Source organism: Triticum urartu, chromosome 2A, assembly GCF_056163025.1.
Source record: "Triticum urartu cultivar PI428250 chromosome 2A, HENAU_Tu73, whole genome shotgun sequence".
NCBI classification, from domain to species: Eukaryota; Viridiplantae; Streptophyta; class Magnoliopsida; order Poales; family Poaceae; genus Triticum; species Triticum urartu.
Window position 1 is genome coordinate 221,421,709 of NC_141874.1, and position 16,999 is coordinate 221,438,707.

General features: G+C 43.0%; 2 protein-coding genes across 2 annotated transcripts; one reads left to right on the plus strand and one right to left on the minus strand.

Moving 5' to 3' along the window:
* Positions 1 to 964: 964 nt before the first annotated feature.
* On the minus strand, positions 965 to 11,199 carry LOC125537130 (Met-10+ like family protein / kelch repeat-containing protein). The gene is made up of 11 exons (XM_048700425.2): positions 10,701 to 11,199; positions 10,407 to 10,597; positions 8,034 to 8,299; positions 7,143 to 7,568; positions 5,887 to 7,041; positions 5,608 to 5,737; positions 5,127 to 5,362; positions 4,911 to 5,046; positions 4,753 to 4,829; positions 1,408 to 1,514; positions 965 to 1,303 (listed from the first exon to the last, which is right to left on the minus strand). The coding sequence occupies exons 1-11, from the start codon at positions 11,137 to 11,139 to the stop codon at positions 1,203 to 1,205; spliced, it is 3,264 nt and encodes a 1,087-aa protein (XP_048556382.1). The 5' UTR covers positions 11,140 to 11,199; the 3' UTR covers positions 965 to 1,202.
* LOC147984643 (uncharacterized) lies at positions 3,644 to 4,745 on the plus strand. The gene has a single exon (XM_087543678.1). The coding sequence runs from the start codon at positions 3,659 to 3,661 to the stop codon at positions 4,496 to 4,498; it is 840 nt and encodes a 279-aa protein (XP_087399804.1). The 5' UTR covers positions 3,644 to 3,658; the 3' UTR covers positions 4,499 to 4,745.
* Positions 11,200 to 16,999: the final 5,800 nt, after the last annotated feature.

A 16,999-nucleotide genomic window follows, 5' to 3' on the forward strand; every position in this document is an offset into this window, starting at 1 on the left:
TAATTAATAAAGGAGTAATGATAATACATGCATACACACACACATATCGATTTTCAAAACGATCATAGTTTAAAATGAGACTCTACATCTAAGTGGTTGCTAAAACCTATTTTTACCGAGAAAGACATCTATACTATTAAGATAAGCCGTGTATATTCATATCATTATACAGAATATTTCAGCGTGTTTCCAATTAGAGAGGATCAAATCATGGATTTTTTTTTCATCACGGACATGGCTTTAGCGTGCCTCTGCGTCATTTTGCGCAACGAGTCCACTAGTGCTCTTAAAAGGAAGAAGCGATCGGAACTGAGTGGAGTAGTATCGACATATACCTCCCTGTCACAACGATAGCATATAAGATGTCCTCTCAACCGAAGGCTAATAGTTCCATTATGCACTCAAACTATCCACCCGTGGGCCGTTGGATCCATGGTCCAACAGCTGGGAGCTCCCAGGCAGGAAAGATCCCCTGACACTAGATATTTCCCATGAACAATTGTTAAATACCATTGCACATGAACAAAGGATATTGAAACCATTTAGGTTATCCTCTCAACTTCTATAGAAGACACAGTAGTTCATCATCACAACTTATATAAAAGATTCAATTGGTGGTGATTCAGTGTGTCATCCATTAAATGATACAATTGGTGAGTGTGTGTCTATCATTCATCATTTCTGACCATTCAATATAATTCATCATTTCTAATCATTCAATACAACTAACGCCCATGAGGTAAGCTATGACTTTTTTTACAAAGACCCCACCACTGTACTCCGTATTTACCAAAAAAAAGTAAGCCTCTCTGGACCATTAGAGGAATAAACTTTGGGTGAAACCTAATATAGTTTGAATGATATATGTACCAAGACTGAAGTGTGTTTTTTCAAGTTTGTGAACATATATTAGTCTATTTTGGATCCGTTGCAACCCATAAGCACTTTTGCTAGTAACTCTATGTACACACAACTGGATATTTTATTGTATATTTAAGTACCAGAACATGCTGATTTAAGGGGGAAAAAAGTAGCAGAACATGCTTCCTTCTTTTCTTTTCTAGGGTACAATATACATGGTTTTATTCTCTGATGGATAACAAAAATTCCTCCCTTAAGAACAGCAAAAAGGGAGAGCATGTTACACTTAAGTCCAGAGTCCCCAAGCATAAAACGGACCATCTTCAGCTGCTTTCGTTTTGTCAGTTTGACCCGCATCTGACATCAGCTACAACATGTCGAATGTGCGGCCCATACCATTTGACTCGTTCGACATGCTCCAGAGAGACTTTCCAAGACAGTCCTGAGACACAGACAAGAGTTATGCCCATGGCGTGTAAGGACAAGAGTTATGTGTTTCGACAGGAATAACAAATGCTTGCTAGCTGAAAACTAAAGACACTGTACCATGAGCTGTCGCAATGCTACTGATAGATTCGACAACATTGTCCAACCAGCGCGCCTCGTCTGAGTCGTTGACGTTCCCATGTATATGTAATACGCCTCCGCCAACCCTAGTACATGTAGAGAACATAATAGAATCAGGACTTAAGATATTCATTCTGCACTAACAAACTTGACAAAACTCTGTAGTATACATTTGCAGAAGAATGTAACCATACAGCCCATTCGCTGGCAAACCTGTCTATAACAGACTACACACTTGCGCGAAAGATGTGATGATGATGTAATTAATGGGGCATTCACTTTTCCCAGTAGTTCACTCCAATAAAAAACAACACTACTTCTGATTGTAATAAAAGAGAACACTTCTGATATGTGGCACTGCCTTTACTCCAAAAAAAACCGAGCTCAGCCTTCCTTTTTTTGTCTAGGCACATTGAAAAAATATTCATGAAGGCATTTTTGTCGTGTAAAAACAATCTAGAAATAGATGTTATTATAGGTCACACCAAACTGCTAGACTCTATGAATTATTTTTTGCACCTGTAAGCTGTAATGTTGAAATGGCAAACAAGGTACCTCTCTCTGCTAGTTTTGCTCTACATTCTTTAGGCCTCATTCGATTTGGAGGATTTCCGTAGGAAAAACACAGGAATGAGGATTCCAGAGGAAAGTTTCCTATAGACGCATTCGGTTTGTAGGAAACGAGTACAGGAATTCCTCAGGAATACTATTCTTTTCCTGTGTTTTTGGAGGAAACTACACATCCCCCAAAGCTCATGTTTTGCATAGGAATGAGGCAATGCAATTTCTTACGATGGCAAGTGCCATCCTATCACATTCCCTATACTACTTCTAATTCCTGTGTTTTTGGAGGAAACTACACATCCACCCAAAGCTCATGTTTTGCATGGGAACGAGGCAATGCAATTCCTTACGATGGCAATTGGGAAATGCCATCCTATCACATTCATATACTACTTCTAATTTTGACGTTTTGGTTTCCTCCAAACTGAATGAACCCTTATTATCTAGTGCTTCGTGTTGTATTAATTTGCTGGATTAAAGGCATAATTACAGAGTTCTGCTTACGGTGGTGTATTTACTTTTGTGTTCCTGTTATCCATAATATAGATGGAATGATACATGTTATGATGCTTCTGCGCTCAGTCGTTTGTATCCACGATAGCTGTTGATGGCCCCATTGAACCAGGACAACACATACGCGGTAGTGCCGCATCATTGGGCATCTCAAGCGTATCCAGACTCTAAAGCAGATGGGCTGAGCGGGTCTGTGGGTCCAGTGAGAAGCAAAGTTAAGAAAAATAGTTTTCTTTTGATTTTAACATGCAGGGAGTGAAGGGGAGCCTTGGCGCAGCGGTAAAGCTGTTGCCTTGTGACCATGAGGTCACGGGTTCGAGTCCTGGAAACAGCCTCTTACAGAAATGTACGGAAAGGTTGCGTACTATAGACCCAAGGTGGTCGGACCCTTCCCTGGACCCTGCACAAGCGGGAGCTACGTGCACCGGGCTGCCCGTTTTTTAACATGCAGGGAGTCACATAATTTACAAATTTTATAAGGATCGTGGCAATAACAGCGATCTCCCTCTACGCCGACGACGTGATGCTCTTCTGTCACGCCACCATCGAGGTCTCCGCTGTCAAAGGCATCCTGGACGTGTTTGGCACGGCTTCTGGGCTCCAGGTGAACTACACCAAGAGTTCTGCCACGGTTCTCCACGGCGATGATTCTGACGCGGGACTGTTTGAGCTGCTCGGGTGCCCCGTGGCGACGCTGCCGATCACCTATTTAGGCATCCCGCTCACCACCCGTCGCCCAGCTGCAACCTCTCGTCGACACGGTGGCGGGCCGGCTCCCTACCTGGAAGGCATGGCTGATGAACAAGGCTGGTCGGCTGGCGCTTGTCAAGTCGGTGCTCAGCGCGATCCCAATTCACCAATTGCTCGCGCTCGCACCCCCAAGAAAACCCTGAAGCAACTTGAGAAGATTCAACGAGGTTTTCTTTGGGCCGGCCGCGCGGATGCCCACGGTGGTCACTGTCACGTGAATTGGCGCCGGGTCTGACGCCCGCTCGAATATGGTGGCCTAGGTGTCCGGGATCTCGAGCGCACGGGGCTCGCGCTCCGGCTACGTTGGCTATGGCTTGCGCGTACAGACACTGAGCGCGCATGGCAGGGGCTGGACCTGCAGTTTTCGTTGGAAGAGCGCGCCCTCTTTCACGCTTCCACGACCATGGCCATTGGGGACGGCTCGACCGCCCTCTTCTGGGAGGACCGCTGGCTCGGAGGCCAGTCCGTTCGCGAGCTTGCACCCATGCTCTTCCAGTGCATCCCCAAGCATCGCCGGAAATCGAGAACGGTGGCGGAGGCCTTGGCCGGCAACAGCTGGGTGCGCGACATCCATGGGCTGCTTGGCCTTCCCGAGATTGGACAGTACCTGAAGCTTTGGCACCTTGTGCAGCACGTCGAGCTGTCCAACGAGCCGGACAAGCTGCTCTGGAGCTGGACCGCTAACGGCGTGTACACTGCTCAGTCCTGCTACCGGGCAACCTTCCAAGGCGCGACGGGCTGCCACTCCTGGAAGCTCATTTGGAGGAGCTGGGCACCGCCAAGAGTGAAATTTTTCCACTGGCTGGCTTGCCAAGATCGCTGTTGGACAGCGGAGCGGCTTGCACGCCGTGGCCTGCAGCACCACCCGCGATGCCTTCTATGCGGCCAAGAGCCGGAGACGATCAGACACCTGATGCTCGCGTGCCCCTTCGCTCACACATGGCACGAGATCCTAGCTTGGCTGCGCTTACCGGTGCCGACGCCCGAGCACGACGACTCGCTCATGGACTGGTGGCTGCGCGCGAAGGACTCCACACCGCCAGCGATCTGTAAGGCGCTGAAATCCGTGGCGCTTTTGGTGCCGTGGATGATCTGGAAACACAGGAATGCGTGCGTTTTTGACCATGTGAGCCCATCGCTCAATGAGCTTGTCGACAGGATCAAGGATGAGGCCCGATGTTGGGCAAAGGCCGGGGCTCAAGGGCTCAGGGTCGTTTTGTCATCATCATGGGATGTCCACTGATCACCTGACAACTGCGTAAACCTGCCTCCTAGGAGGATGTAAATTCCCTATCTTTCCAATGCAATGAAACGCAAAGGCCATTTGCGTTTTCTCGAAAAATAACATTATTGAATTAATCTTTATGACCTAAAATGTAATCCCAGCTGGTCCCATGGAGTAGGCCAAACTAAGCTTGCAAGCACTAACAGCAAGGAATCAGTCAACGAGAAGCTCCCAAAGTAGTTAGCACCGTGGTGGTGGTGAAGAGAAATTACCTCAAAGCCCTAACAGCAGTAGCCCAGCTACATTCACTGCAGGGTATCAGCCCAAGACAAACACGATCAGCAACCCCCTAATTAAAGGAAGGAAAACAGTAAGCAGCAATCATAGTGCAGGTATTTAGCTCAACAAATGAAATGTGTTCACCGCATACTTTTGGTGCTGTCAAACGGTTATCTCCTTCAAGTATAACGCATCGATCTGCTACATGGTTGTCCATTACATTCCGCTGAAGAGCCTCCAGAGCATGTGGATTCCATTCACATGCATAAACCAACTTCGCATTAGCCCTGCAAAGAAATAAGGATTATATTTTGCAGCGGAAGAAAATCACTTAGAACTAAGACCAAGGATGTCATCGAGAATATACTTCACAAGAAATGGGAGCACAAAGTATCCAATTCCGGAAAACAAGTCCACAACCACTTCATCTCTACAATCAAGCTGTCCCATTCGAAGCTTCTCAGAGCGATTACCAGAAGAAAACATGCATTTTGTTGCATCGAGTGAATAAGAGATGCCATTTTCATAATGGGTTACCCACCCATTATCACCCACAAGAAGTTCTAATGTACTATCTCTTGTGCCATTTGGCATGATTTTCCCCTGCAAAACAGGAAGACCAAGTCAATCACATATTCACATCCTCAAAAGAAGGAACTGCTTTTAACCTGCTAATGGAAACACATAGATGTTATAAGTTATTCAATAAGCAGCACCTTACATCAGGAAGTATGTGCTTAAAGTGGACACGACATATTATAATCTATAATATGACAGGACAACTGTTTTAGTTTCAGATTCCAAGTATTTTACTGCCACTTAGAGAGTGGAAACTCATAGTAACTTACTTGGCGTGCAAGACGTTGCGCCCCAAGCGACTTGGCAACTAGTTGCCAAAGTTCTTCTCTAACTGATTCCCACAGCAGGTCCTTAAAACAAGTCTTTGGAAGCACGGTGATATCACCCAAGGTTTCCCACCTGGGCATCAAAAAATTAAAAATTCAGCAAGTAAGATGTCTGAACAAGACATATATTTTTATTTTAACAAGTATGTTTCCATACTACTTGTACTTCTAGTTTTCAGAATAATAAGTTCACCTATTCTAAGCAGGTCAGTGAGAACAGACCTAGTTGGCAGCTGCTCTAACAACCGAGAGGGCATTCCTTTTCTTTCCAGTAGAGAAGATATAAGTTCTCTCATGATGATTTGAGGAGATTTATAAGCTTTTCGGCTGAGAGCTAGTTCATCTTTCAAAAAAGAACCATGAAACGATGATAATATTTCCAATGCTTCATGAAGAGCAATGCTAGCACCGATAAGCTTCTTTTCCGGACATCCCAGTAGTCCTTTAGAGATACATGAATCATCATCTAGCAGCTTGGAATGTTGATCAGTGAGTAAGGTGTGGAAGTTTCTACTAACAGGAAAAAGAACAAGGACATTATCCTGGCTCACTTGAACTTTTCTAGCAAGGTCCAACCATCCAAACTTTTTTAGAATATCCTTTGCTAATTTGGCATATTTCTTTTCCAATTGGAAAACCAGAGGATCTGAACCAGCAATACCATTAGTGGCAGCATCAACCATTGACTTCACGTTATGACTAATAAAGGTGCCATTTTGCTCACGTTCTTGTAAATCCATTGTATATGTTGCATCCCAACTCTGTACGGCATTGTCGTTCTTCTTGTAAGCAAGTTCAAATACTGACTCCAGCAAATGAAGATCAATTTTTACTGGTTGACAGAATTTTGTTCCAAATGCATAGCAAGATGCACCACCGCCAATAACAACAAGATCATCATCGGTGACAACAGATGAGCTACGCACACAAAGGCATTGACCTAGAGCTGGAATGGAGACATGGAACCAGACTCTATGCTTTAAGTGTAGCAATGCTATTTCTTGGTTGTTTTCTCTGATTGGGCAACCACCAAGTATCCCAATATAGTGTTTATAGATGAACATGCAATGTGAAAATCTAGGAGAGGGAGTTCTTCCGCTAGTGATTTCTTTGTTCCAACTAAGTGTTGTTGTATCAAAACTATAAAAATCATTCAGTGCCCGCTGACCATCATGACCCCCAAACATGAACAGTGTTGACCCATAAGACACCAGAGAATGTGAATGTCGAGCACATGGCCATTCACCAGCAGCAGAAATCACATTCCATCGCATGCTTTCTGTGTCCAATATATTCAGACAAGAATATATGCCTTCATTACTGAGTCCACCAAATACATATATTTTCAAAGCTGCTGCTGCAGCAGCATGTCGGTGCCTGCATACAGGACGAAAGACTTCCATGAAATGAATGTCTTTATAATATTATTATCATTATGTACTACCCTAATTTTGTGTAGTCATCAGGAATTTCAGTACCTTGGATGGAAAATATCCCCACTGCACTCTACTCTTGACCATCTATTTTCTGTGCTTTGCAAAACCCAGACATCATCAAGAATTTCTGAAGGACCAGCCCTACCTCCAACAGCATAAATATGGTTGCCTACTGCAGTAGTTGTATGACCCATCCGTGGTGAAGGTGAACCTTTAACGTTTATTTCCTTCAACAAACCAGATGTGGGATCAAGCAGAAGGGAATAATTTCTTCTTGAATGTCTTCCTGGTCCTCCAAAACCACCGAAAGTTAGGACCTGCTGCTCTCCTCCAACAGTAAACGCACAAGCAGATTGGCCCCATAAGAAGAGCTTCTCAACTGGTTCACCACTGATCTTCAACTCAGTAATAGAAAGATGGGAACTTCTATTTCCCGATGATGCTGATAGTCTTCCCTCATGCATTAATCTACAGTATACAACAGAAGGAACAAAAAGGGTTAGTGATATAGCGGCTGTGTCATGAGTACAAACATACAAATAAAACTGATGCCCACTGGTAGAATGAGGACTTGTCACTTGTGCGATAGAATATTTATCTTTTAGGGAAGCAATAGAATATTTATGATTTGGTGCAGGAAAACAACCATGGCTTAGTAACATACTCTGACAGGTAACCAATTGACTCGCTGGCGAGCTAAAACACAACGGCAAAACCTTGCACTGATGTTTTTCTTAATTAAGCCAATATTTACCAAAAGAATATTGCCGTGACAGGCCAAGCATACATACCCAGCATGTACTTGCAATAATTTTCTCAATATCAAAATGATGTCAAATATGCATTAAAGGATCCAAAGAGCCAAAAAAATGTCACTATATGGAAATAATAAAAATAGAACAGATGGAGAAAAGGAGAGTTATAAGAACATGCCGTTCAGCATTACCAAAACCATGCTTCGCAATGTTGTTGCGTACAGCATCTCGATTTTCATAATATGACCCTTCTATTGAATTCTCACCAATTTCACAATCACCTTTGGTACCAGCGTCACAATTATAGCTGCCACGTCTCTTTTCCGTAACTAACAGTTCATCATGTGTTTGTACACTCTGATTGAGTGATGCCTGAACTTCAGAGCCCAAAGATCGATCGTCTTTTTTGGTATGAACTTGCAACCTAGATATACCTGGCAGACCCTGGCAGTTTGAAAGGAAACAATATGTTACAAGAAACAAACCCAGTAGTGTATAGCTTCTGAAATTTTGAACAATTATTCCTCTTAAAGTTACTGTATGACTGTCCTAAAGATTCTAACTGCATCCGCTTCAACTGCATTTAGCTCAATTCATACGGCGACCCTAAAAAAGATTTGGGCTGGCCAAGGCGACATAATCAATGATTGACTCCTTTGAGGAATGACTACAGCATCCCATATAGCAAGCTCCACATACATTTGCATCTCATTGACAATCTATGTGCGCGTCAACCTAGTGATGAAAACCAAGCCGCAGACCACCAAGGATGAATTCTACAACATCTGCATGCACGAAGGCTGGTCACTTGATGGGTCTACGTGAGTCATCCCTGTTATAAGCAAGATGTAAATGCTACATGCCTAGAAGAGAAGACAAAAGAATTGTATATAGTTGGTAACATGTTGCAAGCCTTGACACCAATGCTAGTGAAAATCCTCTGCACCCTCAACCAATTCAGCGACTTGGGTGTGATATTGCGCAAATGAGTATTTAGCAGCTAAAGGCGTTCAAGGAAAACCCAATAAGGAGGAAGGTGAGCACCTACCACCCGCACGCGCCAAGTGAGGTTCCAGGGCAGAGATGGGAATACGCAGACATGACCCCGACAAGAAAATTGCACCTTTGACAAGGCAAAGGCTTGCTGCTATAACCGCCAGGACTAAAGAGGCTTCATTTAGAAGTTCTGCAACCCGAAGATGGAAAAGGGGCATGCTAATTTCATTGACGACGAATCGGCAATGCTAAGATGCAGAGAGAGGAGGTGATCAAACAAGAACAAGATTAAGGGGGTGACCTTGTCACAAGTATTTCTAGGTATGTTTAAACTAGCCATGCATGAGTAATTGAGTGTGACATCCCAGCTTAATAGGAATGATAGACTACTCATATAAACAAGGTGTGCCTTCTTTTCTGGGAGCCCAACCGGAAGGAACCTCAAAGTTAAGCTTGTTTGGCTTGGAGCAATTTGAGGATGGGTGATTGACCCAGGTGCGCACGAGTGAGGACAAAGTGCGCAGGAAAGACTAGTGTTGGTATGTGGGGCCAGTCTAAATCCCACGCACAACGGCCAGGAACCAGTGGGTTTTGTCGAGGCGTTACAATTGGTATCAGAGCCGACCCTCGCGGTTACACGGGTGTGTGCGGGTCAGTGATGCATACATGGGGCACATGTGGATGCTGGAATAACATTCCTGCTGGGCCGACAGGGACGTCAGTTCCTTTCAGAGGGGGGGGGGGGGGTATGTGACATCCCAGTTTAATAGGAATGATATACTATTCATATAAACAAGGTGCGTCTTCTTTTCCGGGAGCCCAACCAAAAGAAACCCAAAGTTAAGCGTGCTTGGCTTGGAGCAATTTGAGGATGGGTGACCAACTGGGAAGTTGATTCTGGGTGCGCACGAGTAAGGAAAAAGTGTGCAGGAAAGACTAGTGTTGGTACTTGGTATGTGGGACCAGTCTAGATCCCAGGCGCAACGGTCAGGAACCGGTGGGTTTGGTCGGGGAGTTGCATCGAGTCCATGCATAAGGTGAGGTTGTGGCGCATGCACATAAGAGTGCTCACGTGTAAACACTGCAAGCTGGTTGAGTGTAGTCTGCATCGACCTGGTTTGAGGAGTTGATTGCATTACTGTTGGCAGAACCATGGTAGTTGCTCATAATAAGAAGTTTAACATAACTGTGGTCAGTTTGTTTCAATGCATGAGATAAGCACCATACTATTTGCACCATTACTGTGACAATGTGAGCTCGTTCTTCCTAGTGCATCCGTGTCTTTGTTCACAAGTTGAGTATATCATAACTCCTTAATTGAGTTTACTTGACTAAAAATAACATGGCTAGTCTGTCTGGGAAAAGACAACTGAAAATCCATTTAAACTTGATATGCACTAATATATATGTCAGTAAATACATGTTCAAACTTCACGTGATAACACTTGCCTAAGCGCATGGTAATGGACAAATGGTTAAACAAACAAGGGAGTAATAATGCCAGTAAGAGTAAAAGAAAACGATAATATCTGCTAGGATGCAGAAACAAACATACCTTTGACTGCAAAACGTCTAGAAAGCCATCCATTCGTTTCTTGTTTGCCTCCATCTTACAGTTGGCAATTCTAACAAGGTACCGGATGTACTCAGGAGAAACAACAAGTTCATTTGTCAGACCAAGAGGCACCTCCATGCGAATTGAACATCTTATTGCTACCATTGCCCGTCTTTGCAAGCTTGTGATACCTAAAAAAGGCATCAACATTGCAAGCAAATGGAACACAATAAGTCAATCAAGCACGCCACCTGAACTCTACTATGTAAACCCGAGATGTACAAACCGGCTCACCTGACTCCCGGAACCCCGCCCCGATTGCAGCGGCCACGAACGCCGCGGCTGCCGCAGCATCCCTGCACTCCACCGCCACGATCATCGGCTCGAACCTGAACACGAGCTCGTCCCCTCCACCCCTCTCTCCGCATCCAGTCCCACCGAACAGGAGCTCCACAACTGCGTCCGGGTCAGCGGGGTCGTGCGAGATGTACAACCACCCGCCGCCCCGGGCCTTCTTCTTGGGCTTGGGGTCGGCCGCTTGGGACTGCGGCGAGGGCTGCGCGAGAACTGAGATGCGGCCGGAGCAGGAGGACGTGGTGAAGAGATCCGCGTGGGAGTTCAGCGCGTCGAGGAGCGGGGCGATGGGGGCGTCTACGCCGCCTTTCGGTGACTTGTCCGGCGCCGGCGAGGAGAGCGCGGCCAGCGCCGCCGCTTTCCGGCGAGCGAAGTCCATGGAGGTTGCTTTAGGGTTTGGGTTGGGCTTTTCCGAGGTTTAGGCTGCGGAAGAGGTTTTGTTGAACTGTTCACTTTTATAAGACCTTAAAGACATTTTACACAATATACAAAACAACCTATTTTGAACTGCTTGAAATAACTTATAAAAGTGAACGGAGGTAGTAGTAGAAGATTGGGCTGGCAAATTAATCGGCGCAATCATTTTAGGGTTTTTTTTCTCACCTTCCATTTTCATTGGGTTTTTTCGCAGGTTTTTATTCATAGATATTTTTCGTTCCCTTTCCCACTTCACCGATTTATTTTCACGTCACCCTTTTACACAATAAAAGAAATCTGAACATATCAGAATTTTCCATACTGGCGCAAATTATTTAATAATGTAGAATCAATTACGATCAATCTCTAAAAATCAAATCTAAATTAATTAATATTATCTTAAATCGCTCAATCACATTAATTAAAAAACAAATAATTGATTTTAAGAAAAATCACTGAATCACATTAATTAGGAAACAAATAACGGATTTTAAGAAAATTAATGTGTAAATCATAATAAAGAAATCTCATCAGGCGAACGAGGCCCCCTCGAACGCCCGTGCACAACCGCCCTGTTCCCCCCCCCCTCCGCCCACCCACCCAAAGCCACCCTCTTCCCCACCGGCGCCGCCATCCACTCACCTTCTTTTCTTAAAGCGGGGAGGCTCCAGATCGAGTCGAGGAAGTCAGCGGGGCGCGGCCAGATCCATCACGGCCACATCTCGTCGAGACGGGCCGTGCTAGGAGAGGTAGATCGAGGGGGCGGACACCGTGTGCATCTTCTCTCTCGAGACGCTGCTCCGCCCCGATCCGGTGAGAAGGCAGGCCTCCGTGTGCGGCAACGAGGGCGGCTGGCGACAGGCGACGGCCAGCCTTCTCCCTCCCCTCCGGCCCTCCAGTCTATGTTTCCTCCAAATGATTCTCCTCTAGATGGCGATAAGAGGTCTCTGTAACAGGTGTGTTATTCATTTGAATGGCGGTCGCCTTTGTGCAGTCGTCGACCACTATCCCCATGTTCATTGCTCCCATGTATTGGTACTTCACGTCAATAATACAACCTTGAGTATCAGTTTGATAATTCATCTTGAAGTCGTTACCTTTGACAACACATATTAGGTATAATATACTTCACTCTTCATGACTTTTGCACTCTCTTCCCATAAAGTCGGATTTGTTCATCCTTTTAGTGCAATTTATTTCCTGTCAGCAATCTGCTACGCATGCAATCTTATGAGCAAAATTTTGTTTAGGCCATCCTTTTCATAGTATTATTCAGGCACCACTTTTTGGTCTCTGGGTATCAGAATTACTGTATCCTACACAAGCTAGATTTGTAGGTGAGACTGACAAATAATCATACTCTGCTGTTATGCAACACCAATACTCTTGACCTTTTCAGTCCAGCAGTATCCCATAGCTACATAGATAGAATAGAACCACATAATCTGTAAAGTAGCAGAAGAGCTAACCATATTCAAACTGCAAAGAAAAAGTATAAAGTTATTTTTACAGCAAAGACTAGCTTTGAGAAAATAAATACATATATTTGATTGGGAAAAGAAGACATGCTAGCTCAAATATTTTGTGATGCAATTATGCTCCATTTGATAGCAGAGTGGTATTATGTCCCTCAATGATTCTAAATTTCTATTATCTGACAAAATTTGTTTTCCGGTCTTTGCCGTGCTGCTTTTAATGCCAGGGTCTCAGTAGAATTGTTGTTCCACCAAAATTCAGATGTGAAGAGGAGTTCCTGATAATAGATGAACATACCAGCTGATACGTCCTCAACGTATCTATAATTTTTTATTGCTCCATGCTATATTATCTACTGTTTTGGACATTATTGGGCTTTATTATCCACTTTTATATTATTTTTAGGACTAACATATTAACCGGAGGCCCAGTCCAGAATTGATGTTTTTGCCTATTTTAGGGTTACGAAGAAAAGGAATGTCAAACGAAGTCCAAACGGAATAAAACCTTCGGGAACGTGATTTTCTCACCGAACACGATTCAGGAGACTTGGACCCTACGTAAAGAAACAAAGGAGGAGGCCACGAGGTAGGGGGCGCGCCCTCCACCCTCGTGGGCCCCCTATTGCTCCACCGACGTACTCCTTCCTCCTATATATACCTACGTACCCCCAAACAATCAGATACCGAGCCAAACACATAATTCCACCACCGCAACCTTCTGTATCCACGAGATCCCATCTTGGGGCCTGTTCCGGAGCTCCGCCGGAGGGGGTATCCATCACGGAGGGCTTCTACATCAACACCATAGCCTCTCCGATGAAGTGTGAGTAGTTTATCTCAGACCTTCGGGTCCATAGTTATTAGCTAGATGGCTTCTTATCTCTTTTTGGATCTCAATACAATGTTCTCCCCCTCTCTTGTGGAGATCTATTCGATGTAATCTTCTTTTTTCGGTGTGTTTGTTGAGACCGATGAATTGTGGGTTTATGATCAAGATTATCTATGAACAATATTTGAATCTTCTCTGAATTATTTTATGTATGATTGGTTATCTTTGCAAGTCTCTTCGAATTATCAGTTTGGTTTGGCTTACTAGATTGATCTTTCTTGCAATGGGAGAAGTGCTTAGATTTGGGTTCAATCTTGCGGTATCCTTTCCCAGTGACAGTAGGGGCAGCAAGGCACGTATTGTATTGTTGCCATCAAGGATAACAAGATGGGGTTTTTATCATATTGCATGAATTTATCCCTCTACATCATGTCATCTTGCTTAAGGCGTTACTCTGTTTTCATGAACTTAATACTCTAGATGCATGCTGGATAGCGGTCGATGAGTGGAGTAATAGTAGTAGATGCAGGCAGGAGTTGGTCTACTTGTCTCGGACGTGATGCCTATATACATGATCATACCTAGATATTCTCATAACTATGCTCAATTCTGTCAATTGCTCAACAGTAATTCGTTCACCCATCGTAAAATACTTATGCTCTTGAGAGAAGCCACTAGTGAAACCTATGGCCCCCGGATCTATCTTCATCATATTAATCTTCCAATACTTAGTTATTTCTTTTGCTTTTTACTTTTCCTTTATTTTATTTTGCATCTTTATCGCAAAAATACCAAAAATATTATCTTATCATATCTATCAGATCTCACTCTCGTAAGTGACCGTGAAGGGATTGACAACCCCTTATCGCGTTGGTTGCGAGGAGTTATTTGTTTTGTGCAGGTACTAGGGACGCGCGCGCAACCTCCTAATGCATTGATACCTTGGTTCTCAAAAACGGAGGGAAATACTTATGCTACTTTGCTGCATCATCCTTTCCTCTTCAAGGAAATCCAACGCAGTGCTTAAGAGGTAGCAAGAAGAATTTCCGGCACCGTTGCCGGGGAGGTTTGCGCAAGTCAAGATTTGACTCCCGACAACGAGCCATTTCTGGCGCCGTTGTCGGGGAGTCTACGCAAAAGTCAACATACCAAGTACCCATCACAACCCTTATCTCCCGCATTACATTTTTTGCCATTTGCCTCTTGTTTTCCTCTCCCCCACTTCACCCTTACCGTTTTATTCACCCTCTCTCTCTCTCTATCCCCCTCTCTTTCTCTATTTGCCTCTTTTTGCCCGCTTGCTTTTGGTTTGCTTGTGTGTTGGATTGCTTGCTTATCACGATGGCTCAAGATAACACCAAATTGCGTGACTTTACCAATACCAACAACAATGATTTTATTAGCACTCTAATTGCTCCTCTTACCGATGCTGAATCTTGTGAAATTAATGTCGCTTTGCTGAATCTTGTCATGAAAGATCTGTTCTCCGGCCTTCCTAGTGAAGATGCCGCTACCCATCTAAATAGCTTCGTTGATTTGTGTGATATGCAAAAGAAGAAAGATGTGGATAATGATATTGTTAAATTGAAGCTATTTCCTTTTTCGCTTAGAGATCGTGCTAAAGCTTGGTTTTCGTCTTTGCCTAAAAATAGTATTGATTCTTGGAACAAGTGCAAAGATGCTTTTATCTCTAAGTATTTTCCTCCCGCTAAGATCATCTCCCTTAGAAACGATATTATGAATTTTAAGCAACTTGATCATGAACATGTTGCACAAGCTTGGGAGAGGATGAAATTAATGATACGTAATTGCCCTACTCATGGTTTGAATTTGTGGATGATTATACAAAAAATTTATGCCGGATTGAATTTTGCTTCTAGAAATCTTTTAGATTCGGCCGCGGGAGGCACTTTTATGGAAATCACTTTAGGAGAAGCTACTAAACTCCTAGATAATATTATGGTTAATTATTCTCAATGGCATACTGAAAGATCTACTAATAAAAAAGTGCATGCGATAGAAGAAATTAATGTTTTGAGCGGAAAGATAGATGAACTTATGAAATTATTTGCTAGTAAGAGTGTTTCTTCTGATCCTAATGATATGCTCTTGTTTACTTTGATTGAGAACAATAATGAATCTATGGATGTGAATTTTATTGGTAGGAATAATGTTGGTAACAACGCGTATATAGGAAATTTTAATCCTAGGCCTTATCCTAGTAATCCCTCTAATAATTATGGTAATTCCCACAACAATTCTTATGGAAATTAGAATAAGATGCCCTCTGATTTTGAATCTAATATTAAAGAATTTATTACATCGCAAAATAATTTCAATGCTTTGATTGAAGAAAAATTGCTTAAGATTGATGAGATGGCTAGGAAGGTTGATAGAATTTCTCTTGATGTTGATTCTTTGAAACTTAGATCTATTCCTCCTAAGCATGATATCAATGAGTCTCTCAAATCCATGAGAATTTCCATTGATGAGTGCAAAGAAAGAACCGCTAGGATGCGTGCTAAGAAAGATGCATTTATAAGAGCGTGTTCTTCTAGTTCCTATGAAAATAAAGATGAAGATCTAAAAGTTATTGATGTGTCCCCTAAAATCTTTGTTTTGCAATATGAATCTTGATAATGATGGGACTGAATATGATCCACCTTTACCTAGAAGACATTCCAAAAATTCGGAGTTTTTAGATCTTGATGCTAAATTTGATGAAAGTGGGATTGAAGAAATTAAAACCCTAGATGTTGCGAAACCCACTATTTTGGATTTCAAGGAATTTAATTATGAAAATTGCTCTTTGATTGATTGTATTTCCTTGTTGCAATCCGTGCTAAATTCTCCTCATGCTTATAGTCAAAATAAAGCGTTTACTAAACATATTGTTGATGCCTTGATGCAATCTTATGAAGAAAAACTTGAGTTGGAAGTTTCTATCCCTAGAAAAATTTATGATGAGTGAGAACCAACTATTAAAATTAAGATTAAAGATCATGAGTTCTATGCTTGATTTGGGTGCTAGTGTTTCCACGATTCCAAAGACTTTGTGTGATTTGCTAGGTTTCCGTGATTTTGATGATTGCTCTTTAAACTTGCACCTTGCAGATTCCACTATTAAGAAACCTATGGGAAAAATTAATGATGTTCTTATTATTGCAAATAGGAATTATGTGCCCATAGATTTTATTGTTCTTGACATAGATTGCAATCCTTCATGTCCTATTATTCTTGGTAGACCTTTCCTTAGAATGATTGGTGCAATTATTGATATGAAGGAAGGAAATATTAGATTCCAATTTCCGTTAAGGAAAGGCATGGAACACTTTCCTAGAAAGAAAATTAAATTACCTTATGAATCTATTATGAGAGCCACTTATGGATTGCCTACCAAAGATGACAATACCTAGATCTATCCTTGCTTTTTATGCCTAGCTAGGGGCGTTAAACGATAGCGCTTGTTGGGAGGCAACCCAATTTTTTTTATTCCTTACTTTTTGCTCCTGTTT

Coding starts and splice junctions, on each gene's coding strand:
- LOC147984643 (XM_087543678.1), top strand. CDS start 3,659: ATGGCCATTGGGGACGGCTCGACCGCCCTCTTCTGGGAGGACCGCTGG.
- LOC125537130 (XM_048700425.2), bottom strand. CDS start 11,139: ATGGACTTCGCTCGCCGGAAAGCGGCGGCGCTGGCCGCGCTCTCCTCG. Junction 5,738..5,886: donor TTAGAGCAGCTGCCAACTAG/GTCTGTTCTCAC, acceptor TTTGATGCCCAG/GTGGGAAACCTTGGGTGATA. Junction 5,363..5,607: donor CGCAACGTCTTGCACGCCAA/GTAAGTTACTAT, acceptor CCTGTTTTGCAG/GGGAAAATCATGCCAAATGG.